This window comes from Felis catus, chromosome A1, assembly GCF_018350175.1.
Source record: "Felis catus isolate Fca126 chromosome A1, F.catus_Fca126_mat1.0, whole genome shotgun sequence".
Taxonomy (NCBI): Eukaryota; Metazoa; Chordata; class Mammalia; order Carnivora; family Felidae; genus Felis; species Felis catus.
The window spans coordinates 27,672,328-27,692,689 of NC_058368.1; the positions used below are offsets into that span (position 1 = coordinate 27,672,328).

The window sequence follows — 20,362 nt, forward strand, 5'->3', positions numbered from 1 at the left end:
GGAATCATTAGTGCCAAGAGAAAGCATGCACATATTTAATTTCTCAGTTTCCCTAGAATTATTAATATTTAAAGAATTGTTTAAAACACCCTTATCTTCACAGAGGTATAATTATGATGACAGTGACGATGATAAAGATGTTCTAAAAAATATTTTCACTGCAAACTGCAACAGTAGTATTTTGTGGGGGAAAACAGGGCCAGATTTATCAAAAACTGTTTCTTAACTCAAGCCCACAAAGGAAAAGGAAAGAGGGACACATTATTTCTCTATTTAGTATACCCATGACAATCTCTCAAATTATTCTACCTTATCCGTGAGCCTCCACAGAGCAGTGAAAATTTTCTCATTTTCTTGCTCTCTCTTCCTTTACAATGTTAAATAATGCAGTTCTACAAAACTTGGGAGTCCTTTATTTATAGCATAAATATATCTACTGAATATCACCTTAACAGAAGAGAAATAATTTCTGAAATTCTCTCCATTCATTATTTATAAACATATGGAAAGACATAAGTAACACTGAATTAAGGAACTATGCCACTATTTTCATTCCTGTATTTCAAGCCACCATTTATCTATTACCTGAAGTATCTCAATACCCTCTTAACTGGATTGAGAGCTTTTACTCTGGCTTGTTCTTGTTGACCCTCCATGCAGCAAAGTGATCATCTAAAATGCAAATCACGGGCACCTGGGTGGCTCAGTTGGTTAAGCGTCTGACTTCGGCTCAGGTCATGATCTCATGGTTCATGAGTTCGAGCCCCGCATCGGGTTCTGTGCTGACAGCTCAGCCTGGATAGAGCCTGCTTTGGATTCTGTGTCTCCCTCTCTCTCCGCTCCTGCCCCGCTCACATTCTGTCTCTCAAAAATAAATAAACATTAAAAATAAAATAAAATGCAAATCACACTGCCCCCATGCTCAAAACCTTCCAAAAGCTTTCCATTATACTTGAAGTAAAATTCACACTTTTGATCCTAGTCTATGGGGCCTCAAATGATCTGGTCCCTATTCTACCACTATTCCCTTTGCATATTTCACTGGGGCTATTCTTGCTGCAAAGCTCATTTCCACTTCAGGACCTCTGCAGTGTTTCAGTCCCTAGATAGCTCTTTCTTCAGAGATTCACATCTGCTCTCTCATCTTCTCAGTGAGGCCTTCCCTGACCCATCTAGTATCAATTCCTCTCTGCTGTTATTCTTTAAACTCTTAGCCTGATTCAGTTTTCTTATAAGCAGTCAACACTTCTACATAGTATATACTTTACTTATTCATTCACTTGTTAATTGTCTGTGTCCACTAAAATATACACTCCTAAGGGCAATATCTTTATATGGTCCTTGACTATACCCCCCCACTCTCCACAGTAATGTCTGGCATGTAGAAGGCCCTTAATGAATAATTACTGAACGAATGCTAAATACCTATTAATACTGTAGCCAAATAAAATATAAATAGGAACACAGGAAAAAAAAAACACACATGCTCCCTCTAATCACAGACATACATTTATAGGTCTGCAAAATCACTTGCAGTTCTTTTGGACCTGAGTTTAATTATTTGTATGTCATCCTTTGAAAGTGTGGTCATTGTTCATGGCTAACTAAGCCTCACAAGCCTGTAATGCCTTTGCTAAAACAAGTCATTCATTCTCCAATTGCTGCAAGCCAAGTTGATCTATCCCATATCTGCTTCTATTTCCCAGAAGTCAACGATTATGCTGCAACACTTCAGTGAGTTTTCTTTGCATTGTGTCCAGTAGTTACAAACCAGTCCACTACACAGTAGCTTTTAAGTATCTACTATCATTCATTCTTCACTTACATTTAGCTCAGCAGAGTAGCTACAATGCCTATAGATGAATGTATAAGCCCTATAGGATTTCAGCATTGGAATCTTATAATTTTATGTTTGAAATGATCAGGCGGTGGTACACGGGGATCAGTTTCAAATTTTAAGATGAAATAAACTCTTGGGTAAACTCCATCAGGGCAAGGAACTTGTCTGTTTTAGTCATCAACTATATCCAGCTTCTACCACAAGAATTAATATAGACAATCACTAAAAGAATTAATATTAATTAAACAAGGAAGATAAATTACCTCAAAGTTGGTGTAATACTACTAAGAGAGATATAATAATTAGATGTCAAAATCAGGAATAAGATTAGAAATAAAAATAACGTGACTAAGAGACTGAAACAAATCAAGAAATAGACAAACACCCCAAGGGTATCATGAAGAAAGTAAACTACAAATGTTGAAAAATCTAAGACATTTTCTAAATTACTATCAAATATGGCATATAAACAAAAATCAAAACAAGCCTTCTAACTAAAGCCATCTTTAACTCACAGGAGTGGAAATCTTCTTTGCCGTTTCTGTGATTACTTGTTCTAGGGGTCTCCAGATCTGAAATGCATAGCGACCTAAAAAAACAACAGGAATAAGAGCAAACATATTTTCCATAATATGGAAAGACAATACCCACAAGGTAGTAACTACAATATTTATCGATAGTTTCTTTTCTATGTATTATTTCAATAACTATTTCAAAATTTACCAGAAAGTTCTATTTTTCCAAATGTCTGATTTATTGAATGGAGGAAGCATTTCATTTTAACAGAATTAAAATAGTTATTAGATTGAGGGATGTCTGGGTGGCTCAGCTGGTTCAGCATCCAACTCTTGCAGGTCAGGTCATGATCCCAGGGTCGTGGATCGAGCTCTTGCATTGGGCTCTGTGCTGAGCATAAAACCTGCTTGGGATTCTCTCTTTCTCCCTCTGCCCCTCTCCCCGGCTCGCACATTCTGTCTCTCTCGAAAATAAAAAATAAAATAAAAATAAAAATAAAGTTATTATTTATCAAGTTCTAATCAATGATTATAAAATTAGAAAATGTCAATGTTTATGTATAATATCTTCTATTTATACGATAGGATAGGTAACCAAAAAAAAAAAAAAAACATCCTAGTACTCTAACACAAACTATAGATAAAGTCCTTTTATGTATGTGTAGATTCACACATCTGGTTATCTGTACTGATTTTCCCAGTGATAATCACTTTGAAATACTTAAGAGAACAAATACTATTTAGGATCTGTAAAACATAGGAACAATTTAATGGAATTATCTACAAAGTAAAAAGCAACTATGTAAGAAATATTCACCAAAGATATTTACTGTCAATTTCTCACCAAATTTATTCTCCTAAAAGCATAATTTATTTTGGTGCTTTATTTTCTTAGGTATCCTAATAATTAAAACTCCTGAGTCATCAATAGCAAAACAGGTCCCAAACTATTTTGAGGGCATAGAACAAGAATAAAATATTACCTGATTAATTTACCTTTTGTACCCTAATCAGCATTATGTACCGATCAACAGTAGTGTCTCTCTTCCCAAAAGTCTTGCTAGAAAACCCACTATGATACTCTGGATTTTATTCAATTTCCAACCATAACCTTCTTTGCAAATCAAGATTTCCACTGGGAAAGCTCAATTACATACACCTCTTAGAAATTTCCTGTCTAGGGGCGCCTGGGTGGCTCAGTCGGTTAGGCGTCAGACTTTGGCCCAGGTCATGATCCCGCGCTTCATGGGTTCAAGCCCCACGTCGGGCTATGTGTTGACAGCTCAGAGCGTGGAGCCGGCTTCAGATTCTGTGTCTCCCTCTCTCTCTTCCCCTCTCCTGCTTGTACTCTGTCTCCCAAAAGTAAATAAATATTAAAAAAAGAAAACATTAAAAAAAAAAAAGAAGTTACCTGTCTAAACACACTATTATTCCTGTGCAAACAACATGTGAAAAATAGGATGCTAGATATGGGAGATGGGAAATAGTCAATCCACATAGAAGAGAAAAAGTTCTTGACCTCAAGGAGGGCATTAAATAAAGGGGAATTAAATAAGTTAAATAAGTGACACTGAATAAGTGAGAGCCTAACTCATCCAAACCTCTTGTCCTATAGATGTCAATTTCCATTTGATTCTACAATAGTACACAGTATAGCTTTTAAATTATCTCAAAATTTAAAATATAAAAGCACATATAATCAGGCAGTCTTGATGAAAAAAGTAGGTAAAGTCTTCAACAAGTGACATCTGAAGGTTTACGTTAACCATAAACCAGAAGACCAAGTTCCAACAAGTCTAAGTGTACTTTCTCCTAAATTCCATTATTCAGTTGCATTTGGCTCTGGAAGAGAGCTGCCTGCTATTAACATTCTAGTTAGTAATAAGAACTTGGCAAAAGTGTGGTATGTACACAATTCACACACCAATTCTTCTCATTTTAGAAAGAAAACCCTAGCAAAAGTACAGCATCTGTCTTTAATTTCAAATAAAAATCTTCCATTTGAATTTCAAAATAACTATACCAATTCTGCTAAAATAGTTGATACTAAAATTCACGTTTCATGTTTAGGGCCACGTTTGTCAGAATTCCTTTTTGGACGATAGTCTTCTCAGAAAACCTCAGTGTAGTCATCACGATGAGACACAAGACGTTGATGGCACAAAGACCAAGAGAATGTGAACCACTGATCTTGATTTTTAAGTGTTTATGCTTAAGGTGCTTTAAGAGAGTTGCGTGAAATTAAGTATCATATAAAACAAAACAAAACAACAATCTTTTATGTCCCATTTTGCAATTGGATCTTACCAACTCCACATAACCACATGGAATGTAGCTTCGCTTAAAGAGAAGATCCAACAAACAAAATCAAATCCACGAAACTTAAGAGACACAAATGCTAAAACAAAAAATGTAACGAGAGATGCTCTCAGATCAACACCTGATTAGCAAATAGCTATCCAATTTACAACTGGAAGAGATAATAATTTTGCTTTAAATTTTTATAACTATTCTTTGGTGATTTGGACAGTAAAAGAAATTCTCCCAAGTTTTCAGAAGAAATTATTACATCAATGTGTTTAAAAAAAATGAAGTAATTAATACATTACAGGGAATAACTATGCTCATCAAAAAAAGTGACTGCTCAGGAAATGTGACATCTTACTGCAAGAAAAAAAACAATAAACAAACAAAAAAACAAGGGAGAACAGAGGAACCCCATATCACTTACATTGCTTCATACTGAAGAATGTTTTTAAAGTACATTATAGTTCAAACTAAAAAAAAAATACTATGAAGATCAACTATTATTGGGGCTAGTTTTCCTAGCTTCTTATTGTTAATTTTCTTCACTACACAGTTGTCTAGCTTTTGCTACACTGACAAATGTTCAGGGACTATAAATGGAGAAACAAATGAAAATGTATAATGTCTTAAAACCCAAACCTCAGAATACAGAGGGTATCCTCATGAATCACTATAGAAGCTATTTGGAAATATTTCTCCTGCAACATTTATTGAGAAGTATGCTTTACTTATCTTACCTGCAAAGGCAAGAGTTGCAACACCCAGTCCGACAGCTATCAAACTTCTTGCCTGTGAAGGAAAAAAAATGATTATCACTTATAGTCTTACACTGGCTTTTTTTTTCAAGTAAACCATTTAAAATAATGAGAATAATTATGTTAAATACTACATTTTACTCAAGCTCTGCTGTGAAAAACAATTTTTTTTTAAATCTGCAGTGTCTATGGGATTCTACCTGCTGTGTACCGTATTAGCTAATCTTCAGTAAACTTGGGGCACCTGGGTGGCTCAGTCGGTTAAGCATCCAACTTCGGCTCAGGTCATGATCTCATGGCTCGTGAGTCCAAGCCCCGCATCAGGCTCTGTGCTGACAGCTAACAGCCTGCAGCCCACTTCAGATTCTCTGTCTCCCTCTCTGTCTGCCCCTCCCCTGCTCATGCTCTGTATCTCTGTGCTTCTAAATAAATAAACATTAAAAAAATTAATTTTCAGTAAACTAAAATTATTCTAGATTTCACTTAATTTCTGTATATATGAATCCATTCTACCCAAGAGCTTTTATGCTAAAATATTTTCTATAGGTTATTCTTAATAGTGGTTAAATATATTTATCTTCTACAAAGATAGAAGGAACATATTTCCTTTATATTTGCAATAGCATTTGCTATATTTTAAATTTTGATAAAACATTAGATCTATGTTTAGTAAAGAAGTCAAAGTGCCAAAAATTAGTAAGAATTATGAATAATTTAAAAGTTAGTTTATTTCTACCTTTACAGACCAATGCAAAGTTTTTTAAATAAGAGCCAAGAATTTAGAATCCATAAAGTTATGAGCTCATTCTGATCAAAACCTAATTTAAATTGATTATATACTCCATATTATTCTATGCTTTTCTCCTTTACCATCTCAGAAAAATATTTAAATCAAAACAGATAAGGTTTACATAACAGAGCTCAATAGCTCCCCCACCCCAACATCCATTCCCCCTTTCTTCTCTCGGATCGGGAATTCCTATTTTTAGTCAGACATATTTCCAAGCCTCCCTTAGACTATGACTATGTTAACTAAATACTGGCTTATAAGATATAAGCAGGGTGGTATATGCAACTTCTGAGAAGTCCTTTGGGGAATGGAAGAAATGTCCTTCTCCTTTTCTATTCCTCCTTCTTACCGGCTAGAAATGTAGACATTCTACCTAGAGCAGCCATGTTGGATAAAGAAGGAAAAACAATGAAATGAAAGGAGACTGTGCCCCAGATGATCAGGGAGACGCCATAGCACCCCAGGACTGCCTCTATTTACACAAGATAAAAATAAAATTCTATCTTTGTAAGCCACTATTATTTTTAGGCGCTTGCAGCCAAATCAAATTTTGATGGATACAGAATTCAGGAGAGACACGATAGAAATGTTTTTCACTAATGGTGAGAGGTAAATCTGTAAGATCCAGGAAAGACTAAAAAATACATCTAGAAAAAAAATTTCCTCAGTAGGGAACAGAATGGATTCATTTCACACTGGTGCAGAAGTAGTAAGACAGAGGTTGAGCCTGGAGGGACGTTATGAGAGTGCTCTAACTTCAGTATCCAGCATCTGTCTCTTAGAAATCTAGAGCTCTTCATAGACAAGATGAAGGAAGTTCATCTATGGTTCTCCTCCTCAGTTCTAATGCTAAGATATACTTTTTTACCAGGCAGTAACACTGGACACCCTAGTAAAGAAAGATTTTTGTCCCCCAGCAGAGGAGCTAGCTACCCAGAGAGGCAAAACAGTTTCCAAAGTTCCCTTCAGGTTGTCTAGACAGGTTGTCTGTCCTGAACAGAAGGGAGGTATAGATTTAAAGAGGATATTCTGTTGAGGTATATGTTTACCATTTTCTAAAGCTTCCCTGAGGCTGTATGGTTTGAAATTTCCAGTCTTATCTTCCACTGGTTCACTTTAATGAACCTCAGTCCTAACAAACTACTCAACTGTTTCATGTGTGAATTTATTCCTTCCTTATAACCTTGTTTAGTCTTTCATCTGTCTAGAAATATTTATATTTGCCTACCAGATATGTCCTGTTCTTAACACTTTAGTCTAAATCTGCCACAGAATTGGAGAAGTCATTTGTAACACATAATAGACAATGAGCATATATCCAAAGACACGTACAGAATTCCTCCATATTACTAGTAAGGGAGACAATCCAACAGAACCATGGGCAAAAGGTCAGGGACTTTATAGAAAAAAATCTAAATGGCTAATAAACATATGAAAAGGTACTCAACTAAAAGAATACCTAGAGGATGCTAACAACAAAATGCTGCAGAAATATTAATACCAGCACATAAAGACCTTTGGCCTTTGTGGAACTTCTGTCCGGTGAGGCATCTCAAGCACGAAACAACAGTATCTATACTTCCTAGGGTTATTGTGAGGATAAAATGTAATTATGTATGTAAAGGACTTAACACAGTGGGTTGGCACATAGTAAACAGTCAGTAAATGTGAACTGCTTTTAATATTATCAATAAAATAACTACTATTAATAGAATATAAGTGGTATAGCAGAAAAAAGAACAGTGTTCTGCAAACACTTAAATTTGTCTAAGGGAAGATTCATAGAAGTAATTTTTGAGGTAGGCCCTAGAAAATGAGTTGGTCTTCTCTAAATTAAATAATCCAAATTCTCACATTTCAAAAAACCATATTTGAAAAATATAGTCTTAAAAAGTTGTGTTATTCTAATTTCACATTTTTATAGATTAATAATTGTGTCACTTTTACTATTTTAACTACTCAAAATACAAATTGTTGCCTCTACAATTCCAAAGAGATTTTCATTTGGAGGTATTTATATCAGAAACATTAAACCATTAGGCATCTGGTCATTTTTCCCTTTAATATGTAAATCTAAAATGTTTAACAATATTCAATTGAATTCAACAAATAAGTATTAAGCACTCTGCTGTCATTCTTCATTTGTCCTTCTAGATTCATTCTCCACCCTTCTCTGACTTGCTCTGTACTTCTGCATCCCCTTATCCACATTATCCAAGTCCTCACTTGCCCACTAGTTTCTGTCTGGGTTTTACCAAAGAGAGGAAGTTTCAAAAAGAACACCAGGCACAGGTGACGAATCCCAGGAGAGGACTCCAAACACTTCTGCCTGTTGCATCTTGGTATCAAAGTTGCCAAGGAAAACATTACACAGTCAAGCACTGAATAATGCTTTACTTACGCGAAAGAAGACAAAGTTCAGCTCCAGCTGTATGCATCAGTCCGTTATGGCTAATGGGTTCCCCCTCCCCCACCCCCAGTGCTAGCTAACTAAGGGAAATGGGCCTACAAACACCCACCCCTCTGGTGGCGCAACAGAAGGACTCACCCGTCTCCACCCCACACCATCCCTGGAGTCTGAAATACTGAAAGCTGAGGGCATATGTGAGAGCCATTGGCTATGCTTCAGCAGAACAAATCCCACAAAGGTGGTAATCCCAGCACAGGGTATGTGAACTCCTCATCTCTTGGTAGGGAAGTATTCTGAGCCCAGCACCCACTTTTATGTGGCCAAGTGGGATTGATAACTGTGCACAAAAGACCATATTCTTAAACAGGAAGCATCAGCAGAAAAGCAAAAGGTGGAAAAAGATAGAAGTAATGGTACAATTTACTTCCTGTTATGTTTCCTTTTCAGCCACAGCTCCTGTTAAAGAGCTCCTCTTCCATGCCCACGACTCTCATTGGGTTCTGGAACATACATAATTCCCATTCTCTTGCCCCTTTCTCTGGGTGGATAGCAGTCCCCAACCATTGCTAGCCCCTGGATGATTCATCACCCATTTCTGGTTACCTTAAACCATGCCTACCTCTGCAAATAATCTCTTCATTAAACTATCTTCAAAAAAAAAAAAACCATCCATTACTGCCAGGACCCTCACTGACACAAAAATTACTGTACATCAGTCACTATATTATGCACAACAGACATAGCATGTAGCAAGGCAAAGGTCCATATCAAATGAGTCCTATGTAGGACCTGAAACGTGATGGGCCTCCAACGTTTAATCTCCCAAAGACCTTTATTTTTACGCTTATTACAACATTTACTACACTAGTTTATAGTTAGATGTGCTCTGTCTCCTTTAGCTTTTCTACATACAAAGAACCTTTTAAAAATCTGGTTAAATCTATGGGTCACCCCAGAAAACCACACATATGTACACACAGCAAATTTTTTATACATAATTTGAAGGGATCCAAAGGTTTCTCTGAAGCCCTTTAGTTCACAAGCCCAACATGAGAACCTCCATAAAAAATATATAAATAAATAAGCTCGCTAAGGTCAAAAAGGGTGTATCATTTACCTTCGTGGTCCTAGAGCACATGAGAAGACCTGCCACATATATTTCACTTTACATTCATTCAACAATACAAGAAAAGTTTAATAATACAATAATATATCAAAATAATACCAGAAAAATAACACTGATGACAGAGTTAACCTCTGTTTCTCAAGACTAACTTTATAGAAAGATAAACATGAAAGGCCTTACAACCTTTAAAATCAAAAAGAAACCAAACCCAAATTAGGTAGATCACTGGCGCAGATAAGAATGTTCAATATATGACCAAAAACTGCAGTCAAATCTTATTTACCCACAGTGAATGGACAAAGCTGTGCACAGCTTTCATCAAAAACTCATCTTTCTGGGGCACCTAGGTGGCTCAGTCGGTTGAGCGTCCGGCTTCGGCTCAGGTCATGATCTCATGGTTTGTGAGTTTGAGGACAGCGTCAGCCTCTGTGCTGACAGCTCAGAACCTGGAGCCTGCTTTGGATTCTCCCTCTTTCTTTGTCCATCCTCCACTCACGCTTGGTCTCTCTCTCTCTCAAAAATAAATAAATATTTGGGGCGCCTGGGTGGCGCAGTCGGTTAAGCGTCCGACTTCAGCCAGGTCACGATCTCGCGGTCCGGGAGTTCGAGCCCCGCGTCAGGCTCTGGGCTGATGGCTCAGAGCCTGGAGCCTGTTTCCGATTCTGTGTCTCCCTCTCTCTCTGCCCCTCCCCCGTTTATGCTCTGTCTCTCTCTGTCCCAAAAATAAATAAACGTTGAAAAAAAAAAATTCTTTAAAAAAAATAAATAAATAAATAAATAAATAAATAAATATTAAAAAAAAAAAACCAACCTCATCTTCCTTATTGGAAGAACTATAACTGATTTACCTCTTTAATTATATTTTAATTAATTGATATTAAAATCGTTTACACGATAAACCATTTATAAACCATTTATAAAAAATAAAAATATATTATTTGGAAATTGAACTCCACTTGAGATTTTCAAAAAATACCATGTATCTTACACAATCAGATCTTAGACTCTAAAATAAGAACATAGGTCTTTCTCACAAAGTTTTCTATGGAAATACCAAAACTGTTAGATATAAAGCAATTAAGTTAAAACTTTAACATTAACTGGTCCAAAATAAGAATATGATCAATTTCCTAGAAAAACACATTTATCTGCTATGTAACAGTTTTTCATGCACTAAAACATCATTGGTATTTTTTTTCAGACACAAATTGAGAGAGCTCTAAGGCAACAATAAATTCCCCCAGCCCTCCACATATCTGAATGACGCCAAAGGGGAAAAGAAACTATCTAATTGCAAATGTAGAAAACAGGAAGTACAGGAGATTGAATCTGAAATCTCAGCAAGTAGTTCACACAGAATTCTTGACAATACCTTTATTCGACTTTAATTTTTAAAAGTAAAATAACATCTAAAACATACTGGGGCGTTTAAATAGCCCATGGTTCATTTGGCCTAACTCTGTAAATATCAGAGAATTCCATCAACATCTCTAATTTACCACTATTCAAAAAAAATTTCACATACGCTCTATCACTATGCTATTTCACATTTACTTAAATTTCAGTATTATATCCTCAGGCTAACAGGATCTAATTTCTTTCTTTTATATAAGCAACATCATATCTGATCCAGTGTCAAGCACACGATATACTTCAATTTTTATTTTGAATGTGTTTTAAATAATGATTCTTTAAAACTAAATTGCCAGTAACAGAACAACAAAAACGACACTGAAAAGACAATTTAAAAGCAAAATGGTGAATGAGGCACAGCATTACTACCACAAAGACAGTCATTTTCTAACAACTAGGCAATAACCAGGTTAAATGTCTAAAATTGCTCATGCAACTAGACATGGTACATCTGTGATTTCACAGAAAACTAGAGAAATGTTATTTCTTTGACTTAGGAAAATTACAGTAGGTGCTGAAAATAGAAGAAATCAGGCACTGTTCTTTAAAAAGAAAGATGTGTAGGGGCACCTGGGTGTCTCAGTCGATTGAGCATCCGACTCTTGATTTTGGCTCAGGTCATGATCTCACGGTTCGTGAGTTCGAGCCCCACATGGGGCTCTGCGCTGAGTGGGAACCTGCCTGGGATCCTCTCTCTCTCTGCCTCTTCCCAGCTTGTGCTGTCTCTCTCTCTCAAAATAAGTAAACTTAAACAATAAAATAAAAAACTGGGGCACCTGGGTGGCTCAGTCGGTTAAGTGGCCGACTTTGGCTCAGGTCATGATCTAACAGTCCGTGAGTTCGAGCCCCACATCAGGCTCTGTGTTGACAGCTCGGAGCCTGGAGCCTGTTTCAGATTCTGTGTTTCCTTCTCTCTGACCCTCCCCATTCATGCTCTGTCTCTGTCTCAAAAATAAACGTTAAAAATTTTTTTAAAAAATAAAAAAATAAAAAACTGAAAAGAAATATGTGTATACAACTGTACTCTGACTTAGCTACAACTGTCACAGGTGTCATACATACATAGGAGAGATAAGATGGTAAATATGGATGCTATACAAGGATTTTTGTTATTGTTTTCAGAAATATCCACAAAGCCGCCTTGTACAAGTTTTAGTTTTGAAACATCTTCTCTGAAGATTAAGATGTATATGGGTTTGAAAAGCAGCTATTATTTTCTAGGTATACAGAAGATCTAAATAAATTCTTAGATACATTTTTCTTTTCTGTACAAAATTAGGCTAGCACATACTTAAAGAAGCTGATCTTTCTATAAAAATGTGCACATATAAGAAATACAAATACCATATAATTTAACTTACGTGGAATTTAAGAAAAAAAACGAATGAACCTGGGCAGTGAGCACCTGGATGGCTCAGTCAGTTAAGTATCTACTTCGGCTCAAGTCATGATCTCCCGGTTCCTGAGTGTGAGCCCAGAGTCAGGCTCTGTGTTGACAGCTCTGTGCTGAGCCTGCTTTGGATTCTGTGTCTCCCACTCTCTCTCTGCCCCTCCCCTGATTGTGCACTCATGCTTTCTCAAAAAATAAACAAACAAACAAACTTTTAAAAAAATGAACATGGGAAAGGAGAGAGGCAAACCAAGAAACAGACTGTTAACTATACAGAACAAACTGAGGGTTACTGGAAGGGAGATGAGCAAGGGGATGGGTTACATAGGTGATGGGGATTAAGGGCGGCACTTGTGATGAGCACCAGGTGTTGTATGTAAGTGATGAATCACTAAAATCTACACCTGAAACTAATATTACACCATATGTTAACTAACTGGAATTTAAATTAAAACTTGGGGGGAAAATGTTCACCTAAGAAAGAAGTCAGTTACAAGTCAGTTAAAAATTCCACCAACTAATTCTTTACAACCGGTCCAGACTAGTGTTTGGGAACAGTGGTCTATATATAAGGAAAACAGAAAATATTCTACTTGCGCCAAATTTGGAAATTCAGCTCTTAACAATTTCATTATGGTCACCATGGAAAACAAAGACTATATGTATACACAAAACAAATGTATGTGATATTGGCCAATGGTATTTAATTAAGTCTTAAAAATTCATGACAATTTTAGATTATATCTGTGAAAAATGCCACAAAGCGTTTTTCACTTTTCATAAAGTATTACCTTTGACCATACACAAAGTATGAATATTTTAAATTTTAAAATGTCCAGGCATATGCATAATAGCATATGCAGAAACCAATGAATGGTAACTTCTCAACGAAATCATTGATTGGTTTCAAAATGGTTAGAGAGTTACCATAGACAATCTTTTCCCTAGACTGCTAAGCCTGGCTGAAGATAAGTTTTATGTCCACACTAAATGGCATTAGTAGAAAATTATGGCTTCTGATGTCTGCTGACCTTCAAATCTGTTCAGTATCATCATCATCCTCAACCCAAATTCATACCATGCCTCTTTGCCTTTACTATTCTAAATATTTACTTTTTAAATAAGACTTCATTCATGTTTTTCATCCATGCAGCAGGTATGAACTCTCTCAATCTTCCACCCTGATTATCCATACATTCCACTCCTGAATGTATAGATAAACATGGGCTTCAAAGTTAAACAGGTTCAAAATCCAAACCAACATTTACCAGTTCTGTTACCCTAAGCTGATCTGTCTGGGCCCATTTCCTCATCGATAAAATGGCAATGTGAATGCCTACGTCATAGGATGCTCAAAATGATTTATGAGACAAGATTATAAAAACTGACCAGCACACTGTGCAAACAATAGCAGATCTCTGCTAGTCCTTCTTTACTTTTACTCCTTTCTATTCCTCTCTCCTCAGTCCACCTGGAAAATCCCTACTTATTCCTCAACAAATAGCTTTAAGTCATCTCCCAATGAAGCTTTCCCCATTCACCTCCTCACCCAAGCAAACCTCTTTAGTGCCCTCACTAGTGCTCTCACGGTATTTAACAGATTATAATACATGATACATTATTAATAATGGTTTTATCTGTCTACCTCAACCCCTCCTAAGTAGGGACTGTTTATCTCTTTGCATTTCTAAAATCTAACAAAGTATCCAGTACATAATAGGTTTTCAAAAACTTGTATAATGAGATAAAAATGACCTTAAGAAGGTTCCCCACTATCCAGATGCCTTTTGGAGTTTGTATGATTTGTATACTACATTGGAGTCTGCTACTGAACAGAATTTTATTTGAAATAGGAAAATATAATGGACAAGGACAGTCACATTTAATTAAGAAAATAACACATAATCATGTCTCTAAACATCCTGGACCAGATACATACATATCCAAAAGTCTCATGGATGACCAAGAAAATGAAGTAAAAAGTCGTACGTCAGTAAATTTCATTACGTAAGTGAAGATAATCCACAGGTCCATATAGGAAAACATGAAGAAATGATTGAGTTGTTACACAAAGAAAAATAAAGAAACTCCCAATAAAAGAGTTAGATATTTTTCAAGTAGCTATTTGGAGGCCATCTCTCATCTCTGACTGGTTGACTGATTTCAATAAATACTCAGTGAGTGCCTACGATATTATATGCCAGTCACAATTCTAAGTCCTGATGATTTATCAGACAAAATCCTTATCCTTCTGAAGCTACATTTTAGCACAAGAAATAGACATTAAACAATATAAATCAGGAAAAGAGACAATAGAAAGTGTTATGTGCTATGGAGAATATTAAGCAGGTAAAGACAAGGATGTGTATTTATATACTGAGAACAGAAAATTTAGATAGAATAAGCAGGGAAAGATTCACTGAAAACGTGATTTTTGGAAAAAAACAAAAATAAAACTGAAGGAAGTCAAGAAGCCATGCCAATATTTAAGGAAGATAGATCACTGGGCAGGTGGAACAAGTTTGAAGGCCCCAAAGCAGGGGTATACCTAGTGTGCCTGAGGAATACCAGAAGGCCAGGGTACACAGAGCAGAACGTGGGAGGGGGAAGGGGGGGGGAGGAAAAGGTAATGAGATCAGAAGATAACATGGGGAACAGCTCATGTCAGGCCTTAAGGATCAACATAAAAACTTTAACTTCTCTCTGAGTGATAGGAGACTTGATCGTTTTGAGAAGAGGCCTAACATTATCTTAGTTAGAACTGTAAAATGACCACTAGTTGTCATGTTAAGAATAGAATGTCAAAGCCATAGGTATGGAGATGCGTTAGGAGCCTATTAAAATATCCAAGAGATAATGGTTGCTGGGACCAAAGTGATTAGTGACGGAGCCGGAGGGGGGCAGGGGTCAGATTCTGGATATACTTTCAAGATAAAGGCATTAAGATTTGTTGAGAGACTGTATGAAAGAAACCGTGTCTACTGACAGATGAATGGATAAAGAAAATATGTATATATACAAGGGATATTACCCACAAAAAAGAAGGAAATTCTAACATTTGCCAACAACGTGGATGGGCCTTAAGGGCATTATGCAAAGTGAAATAAGCCAGACACAGAAAGACAAAACTGTAAGATCTCACAGAAGCAGACTAGAACAGTGATTGCCAGGCTGGGGGTAGGAGAAATGGGGGTGATGTTGGTCAAATTTTTAGTTATAAGATGAGTTAAGTTTTACACTTGACTTTGCTAAGAGTAGGTCTTTGAGTGTCTCACCAGACATATCCACACACACAATGTGAGGTGATGTATGTGTTAATTAGTTTGATTGTGGTAATCATTTCACAATGTGTATCAAATTGCATGTATACCTTACATGTAAACAATTTTTATGTGTCAATTATACCTCAATAAAGCTGGGGGGTAAGAAGAGATGTCAAGGTTATTTGCCTTAAACAACTGGAAAATGGGTTCCCTTTTTGCTGAGAGTAAAGTCTGTGACAGGACTGCAGTCAGAGGAAAGGGAGGCCATAAGCTCTCTTTTGGTACTTATTTTTCTAAAAGCATGCCATGATAAGTGTAACACATAAAGCCCAACCAAAGCAGTATGTGAATTCATAACAACTGGAGAGAAAAAAAAAAAAGGTCTCGTCTACGATTGGAAAAGAAGAATGAGCAAGTTGTATCAAAAAACACTCTTTCTTTGTTATCTTGCAGTGACTCTCAATTCTCAAGGGTTAATCACAAGCAAATCACTTTCTGCTGAACTCAGAGTTTTATGCTGCCTTATTATTTGGTTCAATTTCTACAAAGAAAGCTCTTTGAATTTAGACAACATAAGTGGAAAAGAAAAAAGAGAGGAAACAAGAAAGACTGCTGGCAAATCAGTAGAATTTGGGAAAGAAGTATTGCACATTCAGATCAAAAGAAAGAGAGGAAGAGAATTGACATTCAAGAAAAAATGTCAGTCATGATAAAATGACATTAGGAAGATAATTTTTACAATTACCCTTCCCTAAAATCTTCAAGCTGACATGAATTTCACAGACTATCATATCTAAATTGGACTAGTCCACATTAATCTACCTGCCTTTACCAGCCATTGTCAAAAGCAAACACTCTTGAACCTCTCTCAAAATACCAATTCCCCTGAAAATCTTAAATTACGTAAAAAGCGAAGGCAAAACTAACTACATCTGTATTTCCTCCACTTTAAGGTCACTTGAGGGGCGCATGGGTGGCTCAGTCGGTTAAGCATCCAACTTCAGCTCAGGTCATGATCTCGCGGTTCATGGGTTCGAGACTCGCATCCAGCTCTGTGCTGAGAGCTCAGAGCCTGGAGCCTGCTTCAGATTCTGTGTCTCCCTCTCTCTCTGACCCTCCTTTCCTCTCTCTCTCTCTCTCTCTCTCTCTCAAAAATAAAATAAAAACATATTTTGCGGCGCCTGGGTGGCTCAGTCAGTTGAGCGTCCGACTTCAGCTCAGGTCATGATCTCGCAGTCTGTAAGTTCGAGCCCTGCATAGGGCTCTGTGCTGACAGCTTCAGCTCTGTGCTGAAGCCTGTTTCAGATTCTGTGTCTCCCTCTCTCTCTGACCCTCCCCCGTTCATGCTCTGTCTCTCTGTCTCAAAAATAAATAAACGTTAAAAATAAATAAATAAAAATAAATTAAATAAAACATTAAAAAAATTTTTTAAGTCACTTGATTTATTTTTAACTATATACAAGCATTAATTTATACAAGACTACATAGTAAATCAAAGGGCAAAACAAAAACAAAGCAAAACAATAAAACAAAACAAAGCCAAAAGTCAAACATAGTTAAGAAACAAAACTCAGGCATGGTCCAATTGAGTATTTCTCCACTTTCTAATATAATTAAAATCCCCAAACTGAAATCCTTGCTGTAAATAGTGATTTCTTAAGAACAGTCTTCAAGTACTATTTTGCATTTCTTCAGTGACCCACTGATGTAAACCTTATCTCCCCTTTTCCTAATAAGATAAGCAGCTTTCTTTTTCACATTCAACATAGCTTGTCAAAATCCTGCCCCGGTATCAACCTAGCCCTGGATGCCTCAGAGAGCACAAAGAGCTCCTGGGCTCATCACAGGTTTGCCAAACCAGGCTGTACATTTGGTTTCATGTCCTTAAACCTAAAGACACTGTGATGGTTCATTTCATATGTCCATTTGGCTACGTCAGTCATTTAAACACTATTGTGTAGGTATTTCATACCTGTGGCTAGTGCGTATTATCTTTAAAGAAATTTATCTTTGATAATATTGGTGGGCCTCACACAATCAGCTGAAAGGCACTAAGAACAAAACTGAGGTTTCCCTAAGGAAGCAGAAATTCTGCCTCAAGAATAAGCTGCCGTCTGAAAGTTTCCAGCCTGCAGGCCCGCCCTACAAATTTTAGACTTGCCAGTCCACATAACTATTTACGCCAAATCATCAAAATAAATAAATAGGTAAATAATACATACTACTTGGTTCTGTTTTCTGGAAAATCCTGACTGATACAGATTTCTGCTTTAGGACCAGAAAATAAAGCTTTTAGGCATATGCCCTTGATTCATATATTATTCACTAATTAAATCAACATTTAAACATTTAATCTGGGTGCCTACTACAGACCAGACACTGCAGTAGGGATAGAGAAACAGATCAGTAAGTTTCAGTTAGAGAAACTAACCTCACAAAGGTTACAAACTGATTCACAATCTTAAACCATGCATGCCTTCAAATTTTACTAGTTTGCTTTCATTATTTTATTTATCCATAAGTATATTTAATTCCTTTTAAAACTTACTAGATTTTTAGCTAGAAATACTTCTTGGATAATAAAGGTATGCCAATACTAGTTGTCAATGATTCTCAAAAGTTGATGCATAGGACACTTCCATTCTTAGGCTCAGATTTTACGTCAGATTATGGACCACATATAAAGCATGCTCTAGGCTACTTGCAAAAGCACATGGTTGTAAACCCCATCCATTTTCTCGTGTTGCTATATTAATATGTGGGAACATCGAAGTTAAGATCCACCGCTTTATACAATTATACTGAGATAACCAGAGCGCTAAGAATAATCTAGTACACATACTTTGCCAGTGTTAACACAGTTCATCAATAAATTTTGGAACAAGGATGCACTAACTAAAAACTATTCCATGCGTATAAAATTATAATCATATAGTAATTGGAATTAGAAATTTTGTGAAAACTTTCACTTTAACACTAGATATAACTTGAGAGGGGAAGACTTCATTTTAATATCTTTATTTCATTTTCGTTGATGTAGTAGGGAGCAATGGAATTGAGAGGCTGAAAGAGGGCTTTTGCAGATATTTGACAGAGGCTGCCAATAAGAAACCTGTACCTACTCTTACACAGTTTCCGTAGGAGCTGGTCCCAACCCTGTATCCAGAACACGGCACTTTTTATTAAAATAAGTTCTCTCTCCTCTGAAGCTGCTGGCTGTGAGCAAGGGAGCAGAGGTACCTGAGTCATATCCCCACTACCCTCACTGACTCCACTAGTCCCTGCCCTTCTATGTCACCACCCTTCACGAAAAGGTGATATGATCAATCCTTATCCCTAACAGAGAAGAGTGTTGCGAACATGGCTTTTCAGCTACTAAACAGGAAAGAAGAAAAATGGAACTACTCTAGACAGGCAGCAAGATCAAGTAAACTCTCAAATATGAAAGAAATCAATGTCATTGGAATCTCCCCTATTCCAACATCAATACCACCTCTCTATCTCCCAGTTTATTTCTCCATTGTGATCCCAGAATTGTCTCCCTTACTAAATCATGAGCCTCTAGAGAGCAAAAAGTAGGCTTTATTCATCTTTATATTCCCCAAATATAGTATGGGCTAAATAAGCTAGTAGTTAGTTGACAGGATGGATGTATATGGGGACAGATGGTTAGACAGACAGATGGCCAGCTGATTGAGTACTCTGCTTCTGGGCAATAGATGGCTTCTGAGAAGAGTCCAGATAAAGCTGAAGGACACAGTCAAGGTTAGGCCAAAGAGGAAAAAGGGAAGGTATAGAGACAAAATAAAGGTTAGAAGCTGGGAAACCTGACTTCTGACTAGGGTTCTGCCCTTAACTCATTGTGACCTTTGGTCATCCCAAGTGAATGTGTATGTGTGATAGAGGGCAGGGATCATCTATAGAATATATTAAATATCTATAAAATGTTAAATACAGATTAGACTAGTTACCTATGGAATATTTTAAACAGATTAGATCAGACAACTCATAAAACATAAAGTCAACCTTCCATCTATTTAACAATATGGAATCATCTCAAGATTAAGCAGACAGACCAAAAACAGACAAGACTTTTGAAGCAAAATTCTGATCAGAAAGCTAACTCAGAATGATACTGAAAAATAACCACAGCATTTGGAAAATACCTATTAAAAAGTAATAACTATCATAGGCTCTGTATTCTTCCTTTGTAGCTCTTGATGTTAAACACATCAAATCTATAAATACAACTTCTGAAATGTGTTCTTTGATCTGAAGCTTCAGATATACCTCTTCTCAAAAGCTGGGTCTTCTGGGCACTTCAAGGTTCATTTAGGTCTAAGAGTTACTTTAACTTGTTCATCACTGCTATTTAATTTGCTGGCCCTAAATTGATCTCTTTTATGTTTAAGGAGTATCCTCAGTTCTGTTTTCTAAAATTTGGAGGACTGAGACTTTTTTATCCAATGGATATCCTTTACCATTTTATTCCTGTACTTTTATTAAATTATTTCCATGTCCAATGATGTGCTGAATTAAGAGTTCTAAACTAT

The 20,362-nt window shown here is 36.5% G+C and overlaps 1 protein-coding gene across 1 annotated transcript in view; it reads right to left on the bottom strand.

The window, feature by feature from the left end:
* The window catches only part of DNAJC15 (DnaJ heat shock protein family (Hsp40) member C15), a 70,464-nt gene that overhangs the window by 33,681 nt on the left and 16,421 nt on the right, over positions 1-20,362 (bottom strand). Inside the window, exons 2-3 of the mRNA XM_003980414.6 lie at positions 5,400-5,451; positions 2,356-2,429 (exon numbers count right to left, since the gene is read on the bottom strand). Of these exons, the coding sequence (XP_003980463.1) occupies positions 2,356-2,429; positions 5,400-5,451 (126 nt within the window). The remainder of the gene's footprint in view (positions 1-2,355; positions 2,430-5,399; positions 5,452-20,362) is intronic.